Raw genomic sequence first — 24654 nt, forward strand, 5'->3', positions numbered from 1 at the left:
TACAAGTTTTCCAAGCATTTCTATCCCATCCAGGAGGTTCACAATCCAGCCACTAAACGTAGTTTTATACAGAGACTCTATTTGGTAAATCTACAATGATCCATGATTACAGCATTATTTATCTCATTTTCATATTAAAAAAAAGATCACTATCACTACTATGTTGATAAGAGACCTCTATTTTGACCTGGAAATTATGATGAAGCCACTTCCTGTCAAAGTTTTCACCAATCAGAAAGATTAGATTGACAGTAACGTCCAATCAGGAGCAGCCAAATTTCAACCAGTGCGCAGAAAGTTCTATGTGTGTGTGAAAAGAAGAAAAATAATGCTCCTCTATGGCTGGAATAAAGCCAAGAAGACGTTTCTGATGCACGGTGGCGCCACAAAGCAGCTGAGCTGGAGTTGGTTTAGTGAGGATAGCAGGTAAATAGTAGCAGGAATAACTGGAAATAGCAAAAACAGCTGGAGAAAAAAAATGTAAATATGTGTTTTTGTATAAAAAACAAACAAACAAACAAAAAAAACAGGTGGAACAGTTTTAAGGGTTAACCCTGTTCCAGTTTCAGAGCTTAAAGCATGCAGGTGATGAAAGTGCAGTTCAGATCATTGCTAATGAGAAACCATGCTCCCACTGTGTTATAAATCACAGCATGTGAAGATCTGGATTCAACACTACAAACCAACAACTCCAAAAACCTGAAACATTTTCTGCACAAACTCCCAAAAGCTTTGAGACTTTGCACAGCCTTGTTGCCATTTGATCTGCATGCATTGTCGCTAGTGATCTGGTGCTTATGCAGCGAATATTTCAGAATTTCACGAGTTTGAAATGTTTTCAAACTGCAAAACATGAAGAAACAGTTCCAAGCTTCTGTTGCAAAAGTTAGTGACAGCAGCAAAAGAAAACATGTAGCAGCACAGACAGACTGAACAGCCCCAAAATAAGGTACAACAAGGACAAAGACCAGGCTGGAACAATGTGATGATGATTTTGATTTGTATCGGGAAGTAAAGACTGAATTCAGGGAATTTGCATTAGCAGGGTTGGATTCTCAGTTAATCGAAGGAATGCATGACATTTAATCAGATACAAGGCACTATAGATTTTGCTATAGAACGGCTAAATAAGGACGATTTGGGCCGAGTGAGAGAAAAAGGACGAGATTTCACCACAAGAAGTTGGACTGATGATGGCAAAAACTCTGAGGGAGAGGAAATTGAGGAACGAAGAGAAAGTAGAGCAGAAAGATTGGTCCGGTGGAGGAATACAGGGCGGAAAGAAGTACATAGTTAGGACTGCATCTCAGCACGAAGCATCCACGGAAACCAGCAGCAGAACAGCAACCTGAAGGAGGTGAAGAGAGGAGGAGGAGGACGAGAAAGGCCAACAGAAAGGAGAGACAGGAAGGAAAGCGAGGAGAAGAAAGACAAAAAAATTCAGGTGTTTTTCTAGAAGTTTCATCACTTTTATAGTTTTGATTTAAAAATGGGTGAATTATAAACCTGTTTCTACTTTTTTAATGTTAACAGTCAAGTTATAACTTGGAGCATAAATGTGAACAAAGAGCATAAAAGATGATGAAACATGATGTTTTCTACAATATCATCCAAAGAGAAATCCTTTCAAACACTGAAGTAATCACACCGAGCCAGCAGGTGGCGATCACATCCATTATTAACGCGACAATGATAGAAGAACGATAAAGGCTGTGTCCTGCTGCTACTTCATCACTCGTGAAAATGGTGCACTGGCGCTTCCGAACGGTTGTCACCAGACAGGAGCCATAAAAACTAAAACAGTGGTATCTTATTTCTTTGGATGTTAACCATTTTCACCTTAAAATGTTTCAAGCTGAAAGATAAAACTTGAAAGATAAATTCAGTTCTAATGGAAGACAGTCATGATGTGAGGAAACCTGCAGACAAGTTGTTCTTGTGGTTTCTTAAGCTATTCATGACTCAGCTGAAAACTGAGTTTAAATAATCTTTACTTTTTGTACAACTCAGTATTTCTGACTAAGAAACAACAACAACAACAATAATAATAATAATAATAATAATAATAATAATAATAATAATAATAACAACAACAACAACAACAATACTACTACTACTATTACTAATAATAATAATACATTAGATTTATACTATAGAATAGAATAGAAATACTTTATTAATCCCTTCAGAGAGCCCTCAGGGAAATTTGGGGAATACTGCCCCTTATAACGCAAGATCTCAAAGGGCTACAGCTTGAAGAAAGAAAAAAAACTTTCAAATGAAAAAAACTTTAGTAAAAATAAAACATTTTAAAAGATAACTAAAACAATAAACGATGTCTAAGAGAGGGGGTCAACGCTTTGTTAAAAAGAAATGTCTGAAGACCTTTTATAAAACAATGGGTGGATTGTGGTGCCCTCGGGGTGTCAGGGAGGGTGTTCCACAACTGTGGGGCAGTAACACAAAAAGCCCCATCTCCCATGGTCCTGAGTTTGGTTCTGGATGTGTGAAGGTGGTTTGAGTAAGTGGAGCGAGTTGTGTTTTGTGGGATGAGGAGGAGATACAGGCATGGACCAGCTATTCTGCATCTGAGAGGGACGGAGTTTGGAAAAGTTCTGGAGGTGATAGAATGAGGTCCTGGAGTGGTGGTTAATATGGGATATAAAAGGTGAGGTGGGGGTCCATTTTTACACCAAGATTTTTGACTACTGATGAGACGGGAATATTGGAGCCAGAGAAGGAGACACTGGTGAGGAGTGCTGACCAGGAGGGCTTCAGTTTTGGAGCTGTTAAGTTAGAGGAAATTGTGCTCCATCCAAACTTTTATCTCCTCCAGACAGCTGGTGAGCTGTGACGAGGATGACAATGATAATGATGAGGGTGGAGCTCATATGGTTATATGGGATGCAGGTTGAAGTAGATGGGGAGTGGGGGGAGGGGGCCGATAGCACCCTGGTTCCCGGGGTGTGCGGCTGGAACATCGGGGTGTGTGCTGGCCTACGCCGGGTGGCTGTCTGGGGGGGCCTGGTCCTCCTGGGCATGTTGCGGGCCCTCTGCCTTTGGGGGGTGGGGCGGCCGCCTCTGGGCTCCTGGGGCCCTGGGCCCTTCGCTTGGGCTGCCCTGGGTGGGCCGGTCCCTGGCGGGGCCGGCGGCTGCTGATCTTGGCCCACTGGGGCCTGTGCCCCGGGACTGTGGGGGGCTCTTGCTGGGGCTCTCCTCTGCCGCCCTTCGGGTGGGGCTGGAGTTGTCTTTGTGGTGGGGTGGCATGGGTTGGTGCTCCGGGTCTGCTACTGAGGGCCCGGCCCAGGCCCTGGTCCGCCTCTGGCCGCCGTGGAGGCGAGGTCGCATTTGCATGATCTCACTCACCACTCTTCATCACTGATCACTCCTTGTTTCTCATGCTCTGCATGCTGACACAGTCACTGAGTTGTCTAGTGGGTCTTTAATATTAAGCGATAATTATAAAAAAAAAAATTTGTATTTTTCCTGTGAGTTAGTATCTGGTCGCTGTTATGTCTTTTTGATTTGATTTGGTTATTGTTTAAAAAAAAAAAAAAAAAAAAAAAAACAGGGCTGCCAGTCATTAAGAGTTTTTAAACAATAACCAAATCAAATCAAAAAGACATAACAGCAACCAGATACTAACTCACAGGAAAGATACAAATTTTTTTTTTATTTTTTTTTGTTTTTGTTTTTGTTTTTGTTTTTTTGTTTGTTTGTTTTTTCTGTGTGTGTGTGTTTCTGCTTTTGTAAAAGTTGTAGGAAATTTTCTGGTGTGTTCATGTACAGGTGGTGATGGTGTGGATTGAAGGGTCGTTTTCCTTCTGTCTGTGATCTTTTTGTCTCCTTTCTTCTTTCCCTTTTGCTCTTTTTGCTATTTTCCATCTTTTTCTGTCCCCTCCGGTCAGGTCCAGCAAGATTACATAGATTCTGTTATTCAAAGTAAATAAATAAATAAATGAATCACATTATCAAGAGGAGCCTTACCCATAGGACTCCCCTTGGCAGAGCAAATTTGTTCAGCACGATACAGCAACCAGATTATCATTTTGCTGCTATGATGCTGGACAGGACAAGTTAAAAAAAAAAAAAAAGATGAGGGTGGAGCTGCAGCTGTGGCACTGACGTGCAGCTGAGTGTTGTCAACATAGCAGTAAAAGGAAAACCATGGCGGCTGATGACCTGGCCAAGGGGGATGAGGTAGAGGATGGGGCTGAGGACCCCTGGGGAACTCTCCAGGTGACTGTGTGTGGGTTGGAGTGACCCAGGAAGAGGCATTCGGTCCAGTTTCTAAGGGATGACTAGAATCAACGAAGGGCAGTGTCAGGAGCCAGAAATGAAGCCGGTTTATTAGGATGTCATGGTCAACCATGTCAAATGCAGCAGATAGGTCCAGGAGGATGAGGAGGGATGGAGAACCAGCATCGGATGACAACAGTAGGTTTCTGTACTGTGGGCGGTGTAGAAACCAGACTGGAATAGGTTATTGCATTTCAGGTGATACTGAAGGTGGGTGGCGACTGCTTTCTCAAGAACTTTGGAAATAAAGGGGAGATTGAAGATGGGCCTGTAACTGGAAAGGACTTCTGGGTCAAGGATGTGCTTTTTGAGAAGTTGTCTAATAATCACTTGCTTTAGGACAGGGGGGATGTGACCACTTTGAAGAGAGGGATTTATAGCAAAGGTGATCGGATCTGGTTTCGTCATCACTGCTGACGAAATCAGAAGGAAGCAGTTAGAGGCTGGGAGATAGCACTTGTTGGGGCAGTAGTTTCTGTGGGAGGACTGTAAAGGGCAGAACGAATGTACGCGATCTTGGAGGTGAAAAAATCCATGACGTGGTTGCATCGCTCTGCTGTACTGCCAGAAAGTATGCAGGGGATTTTGCTTTGAGAAAATGGTTGACAGTGGAGAAAAGGTGTATGGAATTTCCTGTTTCTATGGCATCGGAGCAGAACTGTGACCTGGCCTCTCTAAGAGACTGAATATTTTTGCCGGTGCTCCTGGTTGGCTTGTCTATGGATGGTGAGAGCAGAGGTTTTGAAGTGCCACTCAAGGACCCGCTTTGCCGCCTTCATCTTTTGAAGCCCATCTGTGAACCAGGGCGCCGATGAGAAGGTGGCAGTTCTGGACTTAAGAAGGAAATGGTGGTCCAGCAGATTTCCACTCATTCATTTCCGCTTCTTGTGGCCCTGCTGTTGCAGCCATGGTCGACAGCAATATTAGCTTCATGGTGGTGATGTTTTCTTCTCCCTTTATTTTTCGCGGGTTTTGTTTTGTTGTTGTGTGGCGCTAAAGTAACACATCACTGTCGCAGACGGTTGCATCACATCGGTCCCTGACTCGTGCGAATGCGAAATGAAACAGTTTCCCCGAGAAAGGCAGTTCATAGAACGAAATGCGAGGCGGACTGTTTTTAGAACGGTGTTCTTAGACCTTCTTTGTCCAATGTGGCTTATATCCTGGGGGACAGCTGTCATTCAAAGAGAAAAGGGTATCTGGGTGGTGCCAGGTCTCAGCAGGCACATAAAATCCAGACATTTATCATGTATGTGGTCGTGAATGAGGCTTGTGCATTTAAAAGTTCAGTTTTGCTGCAGGATGGAGCAACGTGTCTTTGCAGAGGACGTAGCAGACTGAAATACAATCTTCGCTTTCCATCTGGTTCCCATAGAAGTGTTGCCATGGAGACGCCCAAGCTACTTATCCAGTAGAAGACGTTACTCTGATGACGTATGTGAGGAGCGACAGCTGACCAGAAAGCTGGGATGGTGGTGTTTGTCAGTGAGTAGAGGAACTTTCTTCGGGAACTTCTATGGATGTAGCGGGGTCTGGTTGGCAGAGGAACTCAGCGTAGTGGAACTTGCAGCAGCATGGGAGAAAATACTCTGCAGGTTGTTTTCAGCCAGGTGGCTGCTAGCCAAGATGCTACACAGACTTCCAACTTTGCGGCAGCGATGAGAATGGACGTAACTGGGTTCACTTCAGAGGCAGAGACAAGCTGAGTCCTGGCTGTCCAGGTCAGGACTCAGGAGGTTTTCTGACCACAGTAGAAGCGATGGTCCCGTGTAGTCAAGCAATGTTGCAGCAGCAGGTAGGAAACCGAGGCTTGATAGCGTCAGCCTAACTGTCTTAACTATAGTAAATATAGGTTTGTCTGCTATAGAGGCATTTAACAGACATGATATTTGGCGATTCTGTTTGCAAAAGAAGAAAACTGGGTGTTATATTGGCTTGAAGAGGTGAACAGACCGCCAGCATCCTCCCCTCATCAGCACTTAAGCCTGTTGTTTGCTTTTAGGTGAGCTGTGCAAACACTAAATAAGTTTGTTTTGCAAAGAGTTTAGCTGAAAAACTACTTTACTCTTTGCTTGTTTGCAGAAGACTAGGAGGTTCTTTTCGTGATAAAAACCTCCGTGTGATCTCACCTGGATATGGAGCTCTCAGAAGTCAGGTCTTTAGGAGATCGCATTGTGTTGAAGTTCCGCTTGGGCTGTGACACTGGAGGATGCAAACAAACAAGGATGTTGTATAAATCACATTAAACTAAAATGCAGATTACAGTGTTTACAAAAGAATCCAGTCATAATGCCCTAAAGTTTAAATAACTTAGATGGAGCAAAAAAAAGAGGACTTACTTGTGACCTGGTGGACTTTCTTCACCATGGAGGTGTCGTTCTGTGAGCCGTCTTTAGGGCCTTCGATTCTGACAAAAGAAAAAAATCTAATATGAATAAAATGCAATCATTTCAAATTTTTGTCCATTTTTATTTTTGTGGTGGTGTTACCTCTGGACACGGGAAGGCGGAGCAAACACTCCATATTTGGGCAGGCAGCTGAAGTAGCGGACCCCAAACACGGAGCCGTCGTGTTTCCCTGTGGGCTGATCCAACTCGATACCGAACCAGAAACCTGCAGGGACACGAACAGACCGGGTCACACCAGTCCTGCATCCACCATGACTGGAACCGAACGACGCCCCAGCATTCAGACAAAAATAACAACTTTGTTTTTGTCTGATTCCAAAACTCTTTTTTTAATTTTACTAAAGTTTTATAAAGTTTTTCTCTTCATTTCCCTTACAGAAAAACCACATCTGAACCACATGTACATCCATGTGAACCACATGTGTAAACCTGGTTTTGTGGACCACGTTTCCATGTGATCCGCTTGCGAAGCACATGTGAACTACATGGGGTCCACATGGGAAGTTTGCAACATTTTCATGTGATTCACATGTGGTTCACGTGTTTGTTTTTTCCCCCATCTCTGGGATTCGGGGTTAAAAAACAAACCCAGGATATATTTTATTCCCAAACCAACCCTGGTTGGAACATATTAGTCTCAACTGTACTTCAAGTAGCCTGTCTGTTTATAATTTGATTTATCTCATTAAGTCCAGACATTCATGTTGTAGATCTGGGTCAGTAAATAAAACCTGGTTTTGTTTGAGGGCGGGGAAACCAGCTGACTTCCAGTTTCAAAGATGGCTGCAGCTACAACATTATTGGAAATATTGGAAGATCTCTGTATTTAAATCGCTTACACGGGTCAGGGAACTCACCTGGAGCGAAGTCCGTCTTTCCGTAGAAGCGGACGATGCCGTGTTTCTGACCTGCCACCAGAACCTGATCTCCGACCTCCACGTTGGTTCCCTCTGGATCCAGACTGGCCACCGATGCTTTCTTCCTCTGAGCTGAAAACGTACAAGAATGATCTCCACAAACCAACATTTACCTCAGAAACATTTATTTGTCTGATTTGGAAGAACTCACTTACCTTTTTCCCTTTCTTTCTCCTTCTTTTCTTTCTCCTTCTTGGTCTTCCCAGCGAGGCGGGAGGCCAGGTCCATGCGGGGAGTTCTGGGGGTGGAGGTGACAGACGACGGCGTCTGATCCACAGCTTTGGAAATCTTTGAAACGGGAGCGAAAATGCCTGCAGGTCCAAAACATTAAAATATCCATTTACTTTCAATTCACTTTGTCTATAGAATTGCTTAGAATTAGTTGCTTCATCTTCCAGCCGCAGTTACCTAGTTTAGGAGGGCAGATGAAGTAGCGAACGCCGCCCACGCTACCATCGTTCTTCCCCTCCGGCTCGTCCAGTTCCACACCGACCCACTGACCGCTGGCGAACTCTGTAGTGCCACAAAACCTCAGAGTTCCAGTCTGGGAAAGAAACAGAGAACATCTGAAGTGTGTTGCGTGAAGGCAGATGTACGGTGGTGCTTTATAGAGAGGAAATGGAATCAGAGAACAAATGGTGGACAGGTTTTAGGAGATCATGTGACAGGACTTCATATGGTGAGTCAGCTCAGTTAGCCTATGATCCAGCCGGCGTTTAACCAACCTGTCTGAGGTTTTCAGCCGGGCTGTCGTCTTTGCTTTGGTTAGACATCTGAAAGAAATGTTTTTAGGTGATAAATAATCATGAGATTAAAAAAATGCTAATAATTCATCATTTAATCTGAAAAAGTTACTAAAGGCTTCAGGTTCTTATTCATTTGAAGCCCTTTTTTTCCGGCTGGGAAAGTTTCCAGTTTCCAGTCACCCTTTTTCTAATGAATGAATAAATACAAAAAAAAAAAAAAGAAAAGCCATTTAAAATGGAATATTTCTGTTTTTTAAAATATATCTATAAAGGTTTTTTCTAATTAAGTTTGTCTTTCAGAGAAAATACAGGAAAGAAGTTATGGCATCTCAACTGTGAGTGAAAATAGAAGTGACAAAAGCAAAACGACAAATGTCTTAAAAAATATAAAAAGTGATGTTTGTGAAAAATGTTCAGGTCAAGAAACATTAAACTACACTGGACATTAAACAAAAAGAATTTTTTTAAAACCAAATGTTAATTTATCAGAATTACACGAAAAATACAAGATGAGTTTATATTTCCCAAATTATCAATTTTCAGTTCAGAAACGTCTTCTTGGCTTTATTCCAACCATAGAGGAGCATTAGTTTTCTTCTTTTCACACACACATAGAACTTTCTGCTCACTGGTTGATCTTTGGCTGCTCCTGATTGGACGTTACCGTCAATCTAAGCTCTCTGATTGGTGGAAAGTCTGACAGAAAGTGGCTTCATCATCATGTCCAGGTCTAAATAGAGGTCTCTTAGCAACATAGTAGTGATGGTGATGTTTTTATGGTAAAATGTGATAAATAATGCTGTTATCATGGACCATGGTGGATTTACCAGATAGAGTCTCTGAATAAAACTACATTTAGTGGCTGGATTGTAAACCTCCTGGATGGGATAGAAATACCTGGAAAACGTCCAGAGATCACCTAAAAGGTGGCTATCCATCACAGTTTACCCCACAGAGCTACACACTACTGCTCTGGGGTAGTGATGATGACATAAGTGATAGCACTGGGGGAGAGCTGGCATCTAGTGGCGTTCTAAGGGTTAATGGTCCTAAAACTCACTGACTCGTTCCCTCATTTATCACGACTACAAACACACAAACTCTGCCAGTTCTGCTCATCTTATAAAGTACTGTAACCCCATCAAGACAAGTGATGTACAAATAATGATCTGTCATTATTATATAAATTGATTTTTGATACCAAATGTGAGCCGTAGCAGTGATGCATGAAGCATGGAGGAGGAAGTATGTTGATGTGGGAGGAGCATTGCTGGTGACACTGTAGTGGATTTATTCAGACCTGAAGGACCACATGATCCCACGTGTTATGATGTCACAGTTAAAAAATGTTTTCCAAACCTTCATGTCATCCAGCACCACGCGGTCTCCCAGCTTCAGCCCCAGAGAGGACAGCATCAGGTTTCCTGGGATGTTGTCGTAGTTGGGCAGCGTGGCTCTGGGAAGGTTACAGCTCAGAGGTACGGCATCCAGCAACAGCTGCTTCAGCTCTTTGGCCACCATGGCTGCCTCTGCCTTGTCCAGGCTCATGTCCATGGGATCAGGTACCACCTCTGCGGGAACGTGGCCTTTATCGTTCTGCAGAAACCAAATGCAACGATGAAGGTTCTGGCTTAGTTCCAGTTCTTAAGTAAAATTCTTAATATCAGTGTCCATACAGCAGGTTGAACTATTCATGGAAAGTTGAGAGGAAGGTGTTTTTACCCGGACGGTGGGATTGGCTCCGTGCTCCAGCAGACATTTGACTGCACCCAAACAGAGGTTGGAGGCAGCGATGTGGAGAGCTGTTCCATAATGGAAGTCACTGCATGTGGAGTTCAGCACTGTGGGGAACATGGAGGAAGAAGAAGCTAACGCCCACTCCTGTGGTTTCTCTGTCAGCTATTGATATCTTTACTAATACTGCAGACAGTATGTGCGAGCAGTCATACCTCTGGGTTTAGCCGCTTTGAGCAGGACTCGTATCAGTTCTGGGACGTCGAAGTAGGCGGCGTAGTGCAGAGCGTTCATGTTGGTCCAGCGGCTCCGCAGACTCACGTCAGCACCCAGAGAGATCAGCTGACTGGTAAGACGCAACGCTGCCGACGGGTCACCTGAACACACAATGAGGACAAAACGGAGACCGGTTTAAACCAGCAGAGGATCAGAATCCAGAACCTAACCTGATGAGGTTTGTCAGAACCCAGATCCACAGACTGGTGAAGAACTGATGCTGGACAGACTTTTTCTTGAATTTCAGTCACCAAAAGTATATATTTATATATTTATATAAATTTGACCTAAAAAAGATTTAAAAACAAAAAAAAAGAGAGACACAAAGAAGTCCATTTTTAATCAGTCCTTCACATCAGCTCTGAGGGATGTCGGTCCACTGATCCTGACCAGTTTGAGCTTTGGGATACCAATCTCCCCTCGGAAACGTTATGTTTCTTCTCAACGTGAGCCTTTTAAGTCGTCTCGCTGCAGAAACTCCAGATTGTTCCATCAGCCTTTCTGAGTAACAAGCAGAAAAACAGGCCTGAACCATGACACTACCACCACCATGCTTCACAGTGGTTTTCTTTTTCCAAACATTTCACTGATAACCTGAACCAACAAGTTCTGACAGTCTCCAGTCTGGCTTCAGGAAGCAGAACCTTCAGTTATCGGACCCCTCTCTGTGGAACCAGCTCCCAGTTTGGCTTCAGGTATCAGACCCCCTCTCTACATTTAGATCATCTACAAACTTTCCTTCCTGATAAATCTTATAGGAGGTCTGGCTTGGTGACCCTGATACATCCTTTAGTCCTGCTGTTATAGGTTGAGACTGCTGGGGGACGTCCCATGATGCACTCGGCTCCTCTCTGCTCTCTTTACTTTCCATGTAGAACTATCTGACATTGTTGTGTCAGTGATTTGTGTTTCTCCTCTTCTTCCTCAGCAGGAATCTGTCTAATCCAAGGTAAAGAGGGAAAACGAGGAGTGACATGGAAGCCAAGAGTCTATAAACAGAGGAAACTAATTACAAAATCATTAGCAGGTGCAGCATTCAGCAAAGAAACCTGGTGTGAGAAACAGGAAGTACATTCAATACAGTACAGAGTACAGAGAGGCATAAACCTACAAAATAAAACAGGAAACAAGACAGCAACTAAAGAACAGACAGAAAGTCAACAAACCGAAACCCCTAGACCAGGATTCCTCTGGCCCTAGAGGTCCACTGTCCTGAAGGTTTTAGATGTCAAATGGTTTGTACTGTACTAGATGCTACCCTGCTCCAACACACCTGATTCTGATTAAATAGAATCTCCACTTTTTTTTTCATGTTCTGCTCAATGAACCATTAATTGGGGTCAGGTGTGTTGAGGCAGGAAAACCTCTAAAACCTGCAGGACTGTGGAGTACAGGGGCTGGAGTTTGATAGCCCTGCCATAGAACATTACAGAATCCCTGGCTTAGAGTTATGCTGCTTGTTGACCCCCCTTTCCTCTCCACCCCCAACCAGACCAGGCATATGGCCGTCCTTGCTAGTGCTGATGGAGGTTTTCCTTCCTCTTCCTAGTTTTGATGGAGATATTTCTTCCTGGTTCTGGTTCTGTTGGAGGTTTGAATTCCTGGTTCTGGTTCTAACGAAAGATTTCCTTCCTGGTTCTGGTTTTGGTTCTGATTGAGGTTTTCCTTCTCGGTTCTGGACCTGGTTTTCCTCTCCACTGTCTCCTCAATGCAGCAGTTTATATGAACACAGTTAAAATAAATTGGACTAATGTGGATGTGATTTAATTGGACTATAATTGGACTACTACACTGAACTTTATTGGATTTGACTGTTAGAGTTTAAACTACAGAGAAGGTTTTATAACCTGTTCTGGGCTAATGGACATCATTAGCCTGTTTTTCAGAAATTATGCTAAAGCAAATCATGGTTCACTGTCCTCATAGATGTTCTGAGAGTTAAAGGAAGAAACCTTTTAGTATAAATAGTTTTGTAATTGTCATAAAATGTGCTGAATGACACTCTGACTTGAGCAGGATGGAGCAGGATGGGTACTTACATAGTTTCCTTTGCCTGGTTTTTGGACTTAAATAATAATGTGATGTTGTTTTAAGTCATATATATATCCAGATCCAGTTTCAACAGAATAAACAGGTTGGTATTAGACCTGAAAGAATGACCCTCTCTGGTTTGGTTATTGTCACAGGATGCTTTCAGATTAACAGATACAGGAAGGCCTGATTCAGGCTTGTTTCAGACTAGATCTGGATTTAAAAAGCAGCTTACCAACTCCATGCGCGCCGGCCTTGCAGCTGTAGTGAAGCAGCGTCATGTCAGTCAAACCATCCCGGTCGTTGACATGGCAACCACGCTTCAGGATCTGAGACACAGGCAGAAGAAAGGAGGATAAATGTACTACGAATGGCCCTGACAATGACATGACCCCTCACTGCTGCTAGTTTCTACTCATTAATGAAAATAAACACATGTAGCTAGCACCTAGCATGCATGAAACAGGATTTGTAACCTGTTTTCAGCACATATTTTTCATTAAATAAAATTCTGTTTGTTGGGCTGGTTTCAGGAACATGTTGCAGAAAGAAAAAAGTAAAGTTCTGAGAAATTTTTGAAAAATTTATCAGGACTGAGATAAAATGTCTAAATGTAGACAAAGCAGGAGCTGCAGGAGTCGGACGAAGAGCTGAGGATGTTCACCGGAGGGAAGAACATCCCACATTCAGCCTGTTCAGCTGCGAGCTGAACTTATGTTGGTGAAACAACCCTGAGGTTTCCATCTCAGTTCATCCCTGACTCTGTCTCTGGGTCATGTGACATCCAGTCCAGGTTTCGTCCTCGTCTCGACTGAGTCAGCTTCATGCTGAGTCATGGACGAGTCCCAGTGACTTTCAGTCTCTCCCTCTCTTTGTGTTTCCCTCAGTGTCTCTCTCCCTCTGCACCACTTTCCCTCTCTGCATGCAGTCTTTTTAACTGGGTCATCATCACAGAGTGCTGGGGCAGAACTGGAGTCAGGCAGGTTGAGGTTTGGGATGTAAGTGATGTTTATAACTTTCTACTACACTCTAACACATGAATGATTTACATTAGAAAGTCTAATAAATAAATGTATAGACAGTTACATAAATCTCTATGCGAACAGCGAAGACATTTTTAAATTCATGCATCAGTGATTCAGGTTGTGTCGCATAAATGCTGCCTGACATAAAACAAGGTTGGGACCCAAACTGAGACGTTTCACCATGTAATGAAAATATGAGCTGATAGTAAATCTGATGGAAAAAGTTAGAACAGGAGCAACAAAAGGCTGGAAAAGTACCTGGTACAAACCAGAAACACCTGGAGGAGCATTGGACAACTAACCAGGTTACCTGGCAACAGATCAGTAACATGACTGGTATAAAAGGAGCATTTCAGAGAGGCAGAGTCTCTCAGATGGAAAGATGGACAGAGCTTCACCAATCTGAGACAAACTGGATCTAAAACTGTGGAACAATTTCAGAAAAATGTTTCAGAGAAAAAAAGCTTCAGAGAACCAGAAGGAGTCTCTGTATAAAGGGGCAAGCCTGATGGTCAAACTGGAAGCTGCAGTGCACTGTGTTAAAAGTAGCACACTGACCTATTTTAAAAAATTAACACATTATTTGTGTTGGAATAAGAGCAAAATAACTGTCAAATCCAACACAAAATGTGTTGTCCTTATATAGACACGTTTTTGTGTTGGAAATTGACTCATTTTGTGTTGATATTAACACATCTGTTTTAAGACTGTGGTTATCTTGGGGCCCTTAGGCAGCACTGAATTTAAAAGATTCTTTGAATCTATTGATGATTTCATACACTGTAGAAGGTGGGATCATACTGGTGGACCTCAATCTATTTTAAAATTTGAAAGGCTCTGTCTCTTTAGTCTGCAGGACACGCCGTCCATGCTTTCCACAAACTACTTCACATTTTCATCCAGGTTTCCACTTTGCCTCAGACCATTTTAAAAGAGCTTTGGTCCAGAGAAGACGGTGCTGGTTCTGGATCCTGTTCACATCTGGCTTCTTCTCTGCATGATGGAGCTTTTACCTGCATTTGTGGGTTTCAGGGGGAACTGTGTTCACAGACAGTGGTTTCTGGAAGTCTTCCTGAGTCCATGCAGTGGTTTCCAGTAGAGAATCGCGTCTGCTTTTAATGCAGAAGATCACCAGCATCCAGCCTTGTCCCATGCACACAGAGATTCCTCCTGATTCTCTAAATCTTCTGATGATATTCTACACTGTAGATGGTGGATCTTCAAAGTCTGAGGAACATTTTTCTGAAATTGTTCCACAATTTTTTAGAGCCAGTTTGTCTCAGATTGGTGAACCTCTGTCCATCAAACTTTTCTTGTGTCTTCACATTTAGTTTATGATCCTGTTACAAAATGAATCTGAAACAAAGAACTTTAGGATTCAGACTCTGCAGCCGCAGAACGACGAACTCTACACTGCTCACTGGGCTTCGATTGTTCATTATCTCACTGTGTGTGTGTGTGTGTGTGTGTGTGTGTGTGTGTGTGTGTGTGTGTGTGTGTGTGTGTGTGTGTGTGTGTGTGTGTGTGTGTGTGTGTGTCTGGAGGTTGAATCTGGGTCAATGTGACAATGATATCTAAGTCAGGCTTCGTGCATACAGAACGAGGGCAGCTGATGCAGACGTTACAGACAGCGGCCATGTTTGTTTGTTAGCTTCTTTAGCTTTAGCATTAGCTTGTTTCTCCGAGCTAACAGGTAATAAGAGGATCATCTTTGTTTCGTACAGTGTAGTCAAATAAAAGTGATGATTTCCTAATTCATCTGTTTTGTACTGCAGTTAGACTCAGTTTGCCAAAAAAAGATTAAAAGCGACTGTTTCTACACCAGAGGTGTGTTTTAGTTTTTGTTATAGATCAGTAAAAAATGAAATATTGTCAGTGTGGTATTTTAATAAAAGCAAAGCAAACTAGTGAAGAGTTTCTGTGCATTCTTACCTCGTTGCCAATGACGTCAATCTTGTGTTGCACCTGGGGAACCCACTGACGGACGATGGCAAACAGCTCGGGGATGGTGGTCTGAGGATCCATGAGGATCTCCAGACAGGCCGGGTCGTTCGGGTCAAAGAAGGTGAAAGCTGGAGACAGAAATATTCCGGGAGATCAGGTTTAAAACGGGGAAGGCAGGAGGAAAGGAAAAAAGGAAAGTAGATGCCAAGAAGTTTCTGTCACCATCATCAAATCAGAAGAAACCTGCTAGTTCTGCAGTTTCCTTCCTGCCAGTTCTGCAGCTTTGAGGCAGGTTTTCTTTCAACCTGGCAACAAGTTTCACTTCTGATGCAGCTCAGGAGTCTTTTAGCGAGCAGGAAAGTGGTTTAGCGTGTTTTCTGAAAGCAGTTTCTTTATTGTACTTTGACAAAAAATTCACCAATGACTCTGGGATCCTGTGGAGACAAGATAAGGACGTTTTCTAGCTTGTTTCTAACTGGTGTCTCAGTATTTAGTGACAGTAGCGCTGACCTCACTCAGATGGTTTTTAACAGTCCTCCCCTTTCAGTGATTGGTTAGGGAGCAGAGAAATCTGACTGATTCTTGAGTAGGTAAGTACAAATGAGGGACAAATGTTTTTTTTACTAACAAAACTGACTTTTTAAATTTTTAAAATTTACCCATATTGTCGTACTTGTAAAATTTACTCATACTTTATAACTTGTATTTTCTGACTTGCATAATTAATCCATACTTGTAGATTTAATTTGTACCTGTACTTCAGAGATCCCCAGTCCTGGTCCTCAAGGTCTGTTGTCCTGCAGGTTTTAGATGTTTCCCTGCTGCTAGACACTACTTAAATGGATGTCTAACAGTTTGATGTCCAGCTTTGCACAAGCCTGTTAATGTGCAGCTGGAAATCATCTAAAACCTGCAGGTCAGTGGCCCTTGAAGACCAGGATTACGTTACCTGCTGGACTTGTTACATTTCAAAATACGGTGAGTTAGAAACTTTATGTCCCTGTTTGACCTCCATAGGTCCCAACATTACAAATCATTCTGAGTTGGACTACACATGGACGGTAATCAGATGAAGTCATTAAAACTGTGAAAGAATATCATAAAAAGGTTGAGGCTGAGTTTTCTGCAGATTTAAGTGGGTAGGGGCGGTGAAGGGGGCTGCTTTGTCTGCTCTGACTGTGTCTCGTGAATACCAATGAGTCAGTCGGTCAGGAATGCATCAGCCTGTAAGGACTGATAATCTGCTGAGGACTGAGATTGCGGTGGACAATGGAAAATGAAAGAAGTTGTTTTTGGACATAATCTCAAACAAAGCCATCCTCAGATAAACAACAACATCATTATTTGTTGAACACAGAGTTTTTCCACCCGATGGATGATCATGTCCAGTTAAGGTGGTACAGTGTGTGTTAGAAGTGTGTTTAAATATTTAAGGTGGAATGACGTACCGTAGTCTTTGGGCAGCGGTGCCTGGGCGGAGGGGTGGACCATGGCTCGGCGCCGCGGCTCGTGCACCGGACTCTGGTACTCGGACACGGAAAGCGGTTCTGGTTCTGGTTCTACAGGAGGATCCTCCTCTTCATCTCGCTGCTCTCTCTCCTCCCGCTCCTCCTCGTGCTCATCCTCCTCCTCCTCAACGGCAGCTCTCTCCTCCCCTTCCCTCTCCTCCTCTAGCTCATATTCCTCATCTTCTTCCTCATCTTCCTCCTCCTCTGTCAGCACCTCCTCCTCCTCTCTCTGGACCCTCCCCTCCTCCTGCTCCTCGTGGTCATGCCTTTCCTTCTCCTGCACCTCCAGGTTCTCCTCTTTTGTCATGATGCAGATGCTGCAGCCGGGCCTGTCAGAGAAGCAGTTTGATCACGTTTTCATCCAATCAGAACAATAAATCACCAATAAATCAATAAATCACCGATAATAAACATCATCAAAAACCTTAAAATATGTGTGAGAAGAGCTGCTGCTGGTGGGAGATGTAAAACAGAAGCAAGTAGTGGCGGCTGAGGACCACTACTGAGAATGTAATTATGTCAAAGCTCACTAATAAAATCAAAGCAATGAGTCCAGCAGGAGGGTGCGGTTCAGACTGGTTCAGGCTAAACCAGTCTGGTCTGGTCTTCCAGCCTCTTAGCAGCCGTCCATCCATCACAAGACAAGCGCTGTTTATCTGAGGAGTGTGTTTGTGTTGGACTAATTTGACCCGCTGCATCGCAGCTAACCGTGCTAATGCTGACGCTCCCTGTCCATCATCAGCTGTCCACAAGCCTGACTGGATTAAATCTGCTCTTTAGCAAATGAACAAAAAGCTGAAATCCATCCAGCAGCTGCTCCCTCCATCATCAAGCCATCCATCTTCACTTCTTTACACCCAAATAGGAACAAGCATGAAATGTACAAGTGACTTTATATTTTATATTCTCTCCTTCCTGCTAGAAATTCATCAAAACTGTGACTCCTCATGAATATATGAGGATTATATCAACACAAAGCTGCATTTCCACCAAGATGTCCGCCTCCGGACGCATTTTCTCGTGCTTCCACATTTAAATGGATCTGGGAATGACATCCCACCAGCTGGAAGTCAGAAATCCAGTAAGATTTTCTCATCAACCAGACAATCATAAAGCAGTTTGCTCACACAAACATACTAGTGGTGTGTTTACTATCAGAAGGTGCTGAATTTATGTGTGACTAACAGCTTATAATCCTCTGGGGGGACATGTTGAAGTTTAGAGATGAGGCTGGTTGGATATCTGGCATCAGGGGGCATTCCAGCTGATTTTTCCAAATGATAATTAGGAAACCATTCTGACCTCGGAGGTCAAATGGAACAGGTCAGATCAGTTTAATCATTAATGTCTATCTGTATATGAAACCTTGTGTCATTTTCTTTGTCTGTATGGCCACATCTGGGGTTGTGCACACACAAACTGATGATAGTAGGTCAATGGAGGCGTGTGAGACGTCTCTATAGTCTGAGCTGCAGTTTAGTCCACACAAGCAGAAGCTCTGTTATTTGTATTCATCATCTGTAGCTACATGATAAGCTAAAGGTTGCTATCAGTTGCATCAGAAAGGACCCTGATACAGAAGATCAAACACAAATCTGACAAAAGATCAACTTAAAAACTCAGTTTAAACATTTGTTTTAAAGTTTATAAGTTTATTCTTTACAAACAGGACACATGAGGCATCAGAAGAAGTATCTGTCTCATTAATGTCTCTGTTTGATTCTGAGGTGGTTTATGTAATCTGTGTCCACAGCTGTGCTAACCCAGCTGAGATCCCGACAAACGTTACACAACATGACCATGTGAGTCAGCATGGGCAGATATGGAAGACGAAGACCTGCACGTCAAGAGCAGACGTACGTAGAAGTCGCAGCACATGTCTGGAAACACAGAGTTCTGCATCATCTCTACTGTGTTCTAGAAGAGTGGTTCCCAACCTGAGGTCCGGGACCCCCAAGGGTATCCCCCAAAGAGCCCAGGGGATCCCCAAGGCTTTAAACATTCAGTCATAATGTCCACACATTGTCTCTATTTTAAGAAAGAAAAGTAAGTTTATATGTTGTTTATTTAACTTTGGCTTAATGGGAGGACAGGAATCAGCCAGAATATTTATGGTGAAAATCTCACTTTTCAAAGCATAAAACCAGCATGGCTTCAGCACACAGTGGTCCATCGCTTTGTAGTATTTGCATGGAGGGGTCCCCAAAGAAAATAGGCTGGGAACCACTGGTCTACAACATAACGTTGTCTCACCAACCGTCTCCATGGTGATAACATCTGTTATAAAACCAGCTGATGTGACGACTAAAGTTAAACAGCCAACACTGATGAAGAAGCTCTGATCAAACTGATGATCTGGATAAAAACACGTGCTTTTGTTTATAATGGAAGTCTGTGCAGCAGAGATAAAAGTCCTACAGCAGCATCACCCAAAGCAAACACCTGTAAATAAAACACAACACTGGCTGCTTGTTTCTCCTTCACTTACATTTGATCTTACATTTCATCATCATTTTAGTTGTAAAAATCAGTTCATAAAACCTAAACCTTAAAAAGAAGTTCATTTGTGAGAGAAGGGTCCTGCTCTGTATCTCAGAACCTGGTGATAATTTCTCCCATCACATAAAGGATCAGACCTGTGTCTCCAACATCTGCAGAGCAGCAATGATTTTTCTTGCTTCCTTTACTGCTTCACCCTCACTAGATATCTGAACCCGATCGTCTTCATAGATGTGCACATCCGTCTGATGACTAGTAGATTTACAGCTGTGTCACTAGCAACTTTATTAATGCATTAGTGCGGTAGACCTGGGATCCTGCTTGGTGGGGTAGACCTCAAATCCTGCTCGGTGCGGTAAACCTGGGATCCTGCTCGGTGCGGTAAACCTGGGATCCTGCTTGGTGCGGTAAACCTGGGATCCTGCTCGGTGCGGTAAACCTGGGATCCTGCTCGGTGCGGTAAACCTGGGATCCTGCTAGGTGCGGTAGACCTGGGATCCTGCTTGGTGCGGTAAACCTGGGATTCTGCTAGGTGCGGTAGACCTGGGATCCTGCTAGGTGCGGTAGACCTGGGATCCTGCTCGGTGTGGAAGACCTGGGATCCTGCTCGGTGCGGTAAACCTGGTATCCTGCTAGGTGCGGTAGACCTGGGATCCTGCTAGGTGCGGTACACCTGGGATCCTGCTCGGTGCGGTAAACCTAGGATTCTGCTAGGTGCGGTAGACCTGGGATCCTGCTCGGTGTGGTAGACCTGGGATCCTGCTCTGTGTGGTAAACCTGGGATCCTGCTTGGTGCGGTAAACATGGGATCCTGCTCGGTGTGGTAAACCTGGGATCCTGCTAGGTGTGGTAAACCTGGGATCCTGCTACGTGTGGTAGACCTGGGATCCTGCTCGGTGCAGTAGACCTGGGATCCTGCTAGGTGCGGTAAACCTGGGATCCTGCTTGGTGCGGTAGACCTGGGATCCTGCTCGGTGTGGTAAACCTGGGATCCTGCTAGGTGTGGTAAACCTGGGATTCTGCTAGGTGCGGTAAACCTGGGATCCTGCTCGGTGCAGTAGACCTGGGATCCTGCTTGGTGTGGTAAACCTGGGATTCTGCTAGGTGCAGTAAACCTGGGATTCTGCTAGGTGCAGTAAACCTGGGATCCTACTAGGTGCAGTAAACCTGGGATCCTGCTTGGTGCGGTAGACCTGAGATCCCGCTCGGTGCGGTAGACCTGGGATCCTGCCTGGTGCGACAGAACTGGGATCCTGTCTGGTACATTAGACCTGGGATCCCGCCTGGTGCGACAGATCTGGGATTCTGTCAGGTACATTAGACCTGGGATCCTGACTGGTACATTAGACCTGGGATCCTGTCTGGTACATTAGACCTGGGATCCTGTCTGGTACATTAGACCTGGGATCCTGCTCGGTGCGACAGACCTGGGATCCTCTCTGGTACATTAGACCTGGGATCCTGTCTGGTGCATTAGACCTGGGATCCTGCTCGGTGCAGTAGACCTGGGATCGGTAGATCTGGTCCTTTATTGCTCTCGTGCTGCCATGGTTAGCGCCTCTGTGCTGTCCTTCAGTCCAACCCTCTCTGTCCATTGGAAGGACTGGTTCAGCTGTTGGTGGTACATCCCATGCAGGAGTTTTTCCTCCGACTCTTCCAGGTTCAACTGCCTGAAGCATTCAGTACTTTAGTCCTTGGGGCCATCTTCCTGAAGTATTCATGGACCTGGAATATTTCATCTTAGTGATAATCACTCGTCCTAAGCCTACTTCTTCATATACATACACACACACACACACATATATATATATATGTGTGTGTGTGTGTGTGTGTGTAGTGCTATTTGAACATAAAGTTGCAGTTTCACTCATTCTACTGAACAGTGAACCCCACCCCCAGTGTGATTATTTCCATGTAAAGTGTTGGAATATCAGTATTTGAATTTTAATGTTACAAATTAGAAGTATATTCATTTTTTTTATTTCAGGTGCTTTTCCAAAAAAGAAAAAGAAAGTAAACTTTTGTTTCAAATTTTCGCAAATGCTGTCATAAAAATCAATAAAAATCAGGTCTTGTAGGAAGAAACTACCAGAGAAAAATGCCATGAAATCCCAGGGGGACGGGTTGGGGGTGTAGTGATGATCAGTGATCCTGTGGTATCAATCCAACTGTAAGTCTGGATCAAACATGGTCAGTAATCATATGTTATAGTTGTTGGGATATCATCCGGATCGTTGCCTTTTTATTTGAGTCATATGTAGAATTTGTGAAATCTGCAAACACTGAATCACCTACGCTTTTATAAATTATTCTAATTCACCAAATAAAGCAGATTCCAGGTGTGAAGGAAACAAAATCAAAGAGAAAAAAAAAACAACAACAAAACAAATATGATGATGGTTTTAATCAGAAGGCAGATAATGAGTCAGATTAAACATCAGTTCATTTCCTCCCTGAGTTAACAATGACCTTGAGTTAGTTAAAAACACTGCAGAAAAAAGATGGAAACCACCACAAAAAACTGCTTATTAGCACCGAAAAACAGAAAAGCTGCGCACAGTCACGATTATTTGATGTTTTACTGTTCCTGGATGGTCTGTACGTGATGTGCACCAGCAGGCTGAGAGGCAGCCATGGCAGCGCCTTCGTCCTCCTCCTCTTCCTCCTCCTTCTTCATCACTCAGCCTCCATTTTATAACAAACCAAACCGGAGAGATAAAAACACCGCAAAAAAAAGACTAATTTGCACAGAAAACTGCTCGTGCGCAGCGGCAGCTTCTTCCAAACTGCGACGTTTATGTTCCCAAACCGTAAAACCCGCAGATGGAGACGCTCCTAGCCTCCGTTTGCGGCTTGTGCCAATGTGCGTAGTGAAGGGAAAAACGCCCCACGGAGAAACAATACAAACACGCGCACATGTTGGAAAAACACACCACAGCTTCACCGATCCGTCCAGCATCATCATCATCCTCATCCTCACTGAATAACAGACGGTTATCACAATTAAAAAGCTTAAACAAACTGAGCACGAAACGCGTTTATTTGAGAGGTTTCCCCCCGAACAGCGCCCCTCTTCATCCCCCAGCATCTCCATCCATCCTCCCAGCGCGCGGGCCACACCACAACACAAAAACAGCTGATGATGATCAATCAGTCTTAGAGAAAACGGACAAATCCAGAAGTTTTTACCTGAAAACAAGCCGCTGGTGGTTCTGATGATGCTCGGCTCTCCTCTCTGATCCGCGGCACGAGCAACTCTGAAGCCTCTCTCTCTCTCTCTCTCTCTCTCTCTCTCCCTCTCCCTCTGTCCCCCTCTCTCTCCCTCTCTCTCTCTCTCTCTCTCTCCACACATATCTCGCTCCGTCTCTCCACCCTCCTCCCTCTAATTAAACCCACTTCACGACTCGTTTTTGCTGCGACATTTAAACCATAAACACGGTTTTAAATGAATATTCATGTATGAGTCCAGTGGAAAAACAATAAAATATCTAGTGTGGACCTTCCATGTGTCGCGTCTGCTTACAAGATGTTTTTTAGGATGAGATATTTCTACATCACTGAGTCATCCTCCCTGAATAAATACATTTACATCCTGTAACAAGGAAGTTTGTCTCGGTGATAAACACAAAAAGAAATTAAACAGCTATTTCTTTTTTTATAAAATATTAATAGAAACTTTATATTGTGTTTCAAAACATATTTTATAGAATAGATGTGAATAAAATAAAAAGTTAAATAAGATCATTTTAAAATAGTTCACATTATATAAAAATATATATATAAACCACCGGACTTTTGTATGGTAGCATTAGCAAACATCAGTGCATGTATCCTGATGCTGTGCACGTCGTAGCGGGGGACTTTAACCATGCAGACTTAAAGATTCTATCAGCATGCGACTGGGCTACTAGGGGAGTGAATTCACTGGACAAAGTGTACTCAAAAATGAAGCTGGGCTACAGGGCGAGACAACTTCCACATTTGGAGCTGTCTGATCATATGTCCCTGTTTATGCTCCCTGCATACCCCCCCCCTCAGGAAAGCTGCTCCCATTATTACAAAGACTGTTAAAACTTGGCCTGACGGTGCCTCCCAGCAGCTGCAGGACTGTTTCCACAAGACAAACTGGGAAGTGTTTGAACATCAGGAGCTGGATGTGTTTACAGACAGTGTGCTGAGTTATATAAAACATTGTATTGACAAAGTCACAGAGGATAAACGAATCCGGGTCTATCCAAACCCTGGATGTCCCTGGAGGTCCAGCGACTGATCAGAGAAAGAGACACCGCCTTTAGGTCTGGTGATCGGGCTCGCTACAGCATGGCCCGAGCCAACCTGAGGAGAGGCATCAGGAAGGCCAAACAGGACTATGAGAGGAAGATCAAGGACTACCTGGATAATAACAACAGCAGGCAGGTGTGGCAGGGAGTCCAGCAGCTCACTAATTCCAGGAGTAGCCCCGGAGCTGCTGAAGAAGATGCCACGCTGGCAGAGGAGCTTAACCTTTTCTTTGCCTGCTTTGAGGGGAATTACCAGAGGCAGCCACCTCACAGCCCACAGCAGCTTCACCCTCAGTGTTGAAGAACCTGAGGTTAGACGTACACTGAGGGCCGTCAACCCGAGGAAGGCCGTGGGACCTGACAGTGTCCCGGGACGGGTGCTGAAGGACTGGCTGGAATCTTAACTAGGACTTTCAACCAGTCCCTGGCTCAGGCCACAGTCCCCTCATGTCTGAAATCCTCCACTATAGTCCCTCTGCCAAAGAAACCTCACATTTCCAGCCTGAATGACTACCGGCCAGTAGCACTCACACCAGAGGTGATGAAGTAGTCATATTACATCACTCCTGCCTCCAGGCTTCGACTCCCACCAGTTTGCCTACAGGTGGAACAGATCCACAGAAGACGCCATGGCCACAGCCCTACATGCTGCTCTGTCCCATCTGAAGCAGAAGGGGAGCTATGTCCGGATGCTCTTCGTGGATTATAGTTCGGTGTTTAACACCATCCTGGTGGACAAACTTCCGGACTTGGGGCTTCCAGACTCCACATGTAGGTGGATAAACAGCTTTCTCCAAGGTCGCAGCCAGAGGGTCAGACTGGGTCAACATACATCTATGGCCCTCAGTCTCAGTACCGGATCCCCAGGCTGTGTGCTGAGCCCCCTACTCTACAATCTCTATACCTTTGACTGTATCCCCTCTCACCACAATAACACCGTAGTGGTGGGGCTCGTCTCTGGAGGGGATGAGTCGATGTATAGGGACG

General features: G+C 44.1%; 1 protein-coding gene and 1 long non-coding RNA gene across 2 annotated transcripts; one reads left to right on the plus strand and one right to left on the minus strand.

The window, feature by feature from the left end:
• Positions 1-479: 479 nt before the first annotated feature.
• Positions 480-22696, minus strand: clip3 (CAP-GLY domain containing linker protein 3). Its single transcript, XM_041995775.1, has 15 exons — positions 22577-22696; positions 16829-17217; positions 15369-15508; positions 12647-12740; positions 10320-10481; positions 10093-10211; positions 9730-9966; positions 8350-8397; positions 8033-8168; positions 7780-7935; positions 7565-7696; positions 6789-6912; positions 6639-6706; positions 6429-6501; positions 480-1348 (listed from the first exon to the last, which is right to left on the minus strand). The coding sequence occupies exons 2-15, from the start codon at positions 17193-17195 to the stop codon at positions 1294-1296; spliced, it is 1911 nt and encodes a 636-aa protein (XP_041851709.1). The 5' UTR covers positions 17196-17217; positions 22577-22696; the 3' UTR covers positions 480-1293.
• LOC121646655 lies at positions 15807-20186 on the plus strand. Its single transcript, XR_006011676.1, has 3 exons — positions 15807-15816; positions 16168-16171; positions 20102-20186. It is a non-coding gene; the product is annotated as an uncharacterized LOC121646655 (long non-coding RNA).
• Positions 22697-24654: the final 1958 nt, after the last annotated feature.

The sequence above is a fragment of the Melanotaenia boesemani genome, chromosome 9 (genome assembly GCF_017639745.1).
Source record: "Melanotaenia boesemani isolate fMelBoe1 chromosome 9, fMelBoe1.pri, whole genome shotgun sequence".
In the NCBI taxonomy this organism is placed as follows: domain Eukaryota; kingdom Metazoa; phylum Chordata; class Actinopteri; order Atheriniformes; family Melanotaeniidae; genus Melanotaenia; species Melanotaenia boesemani.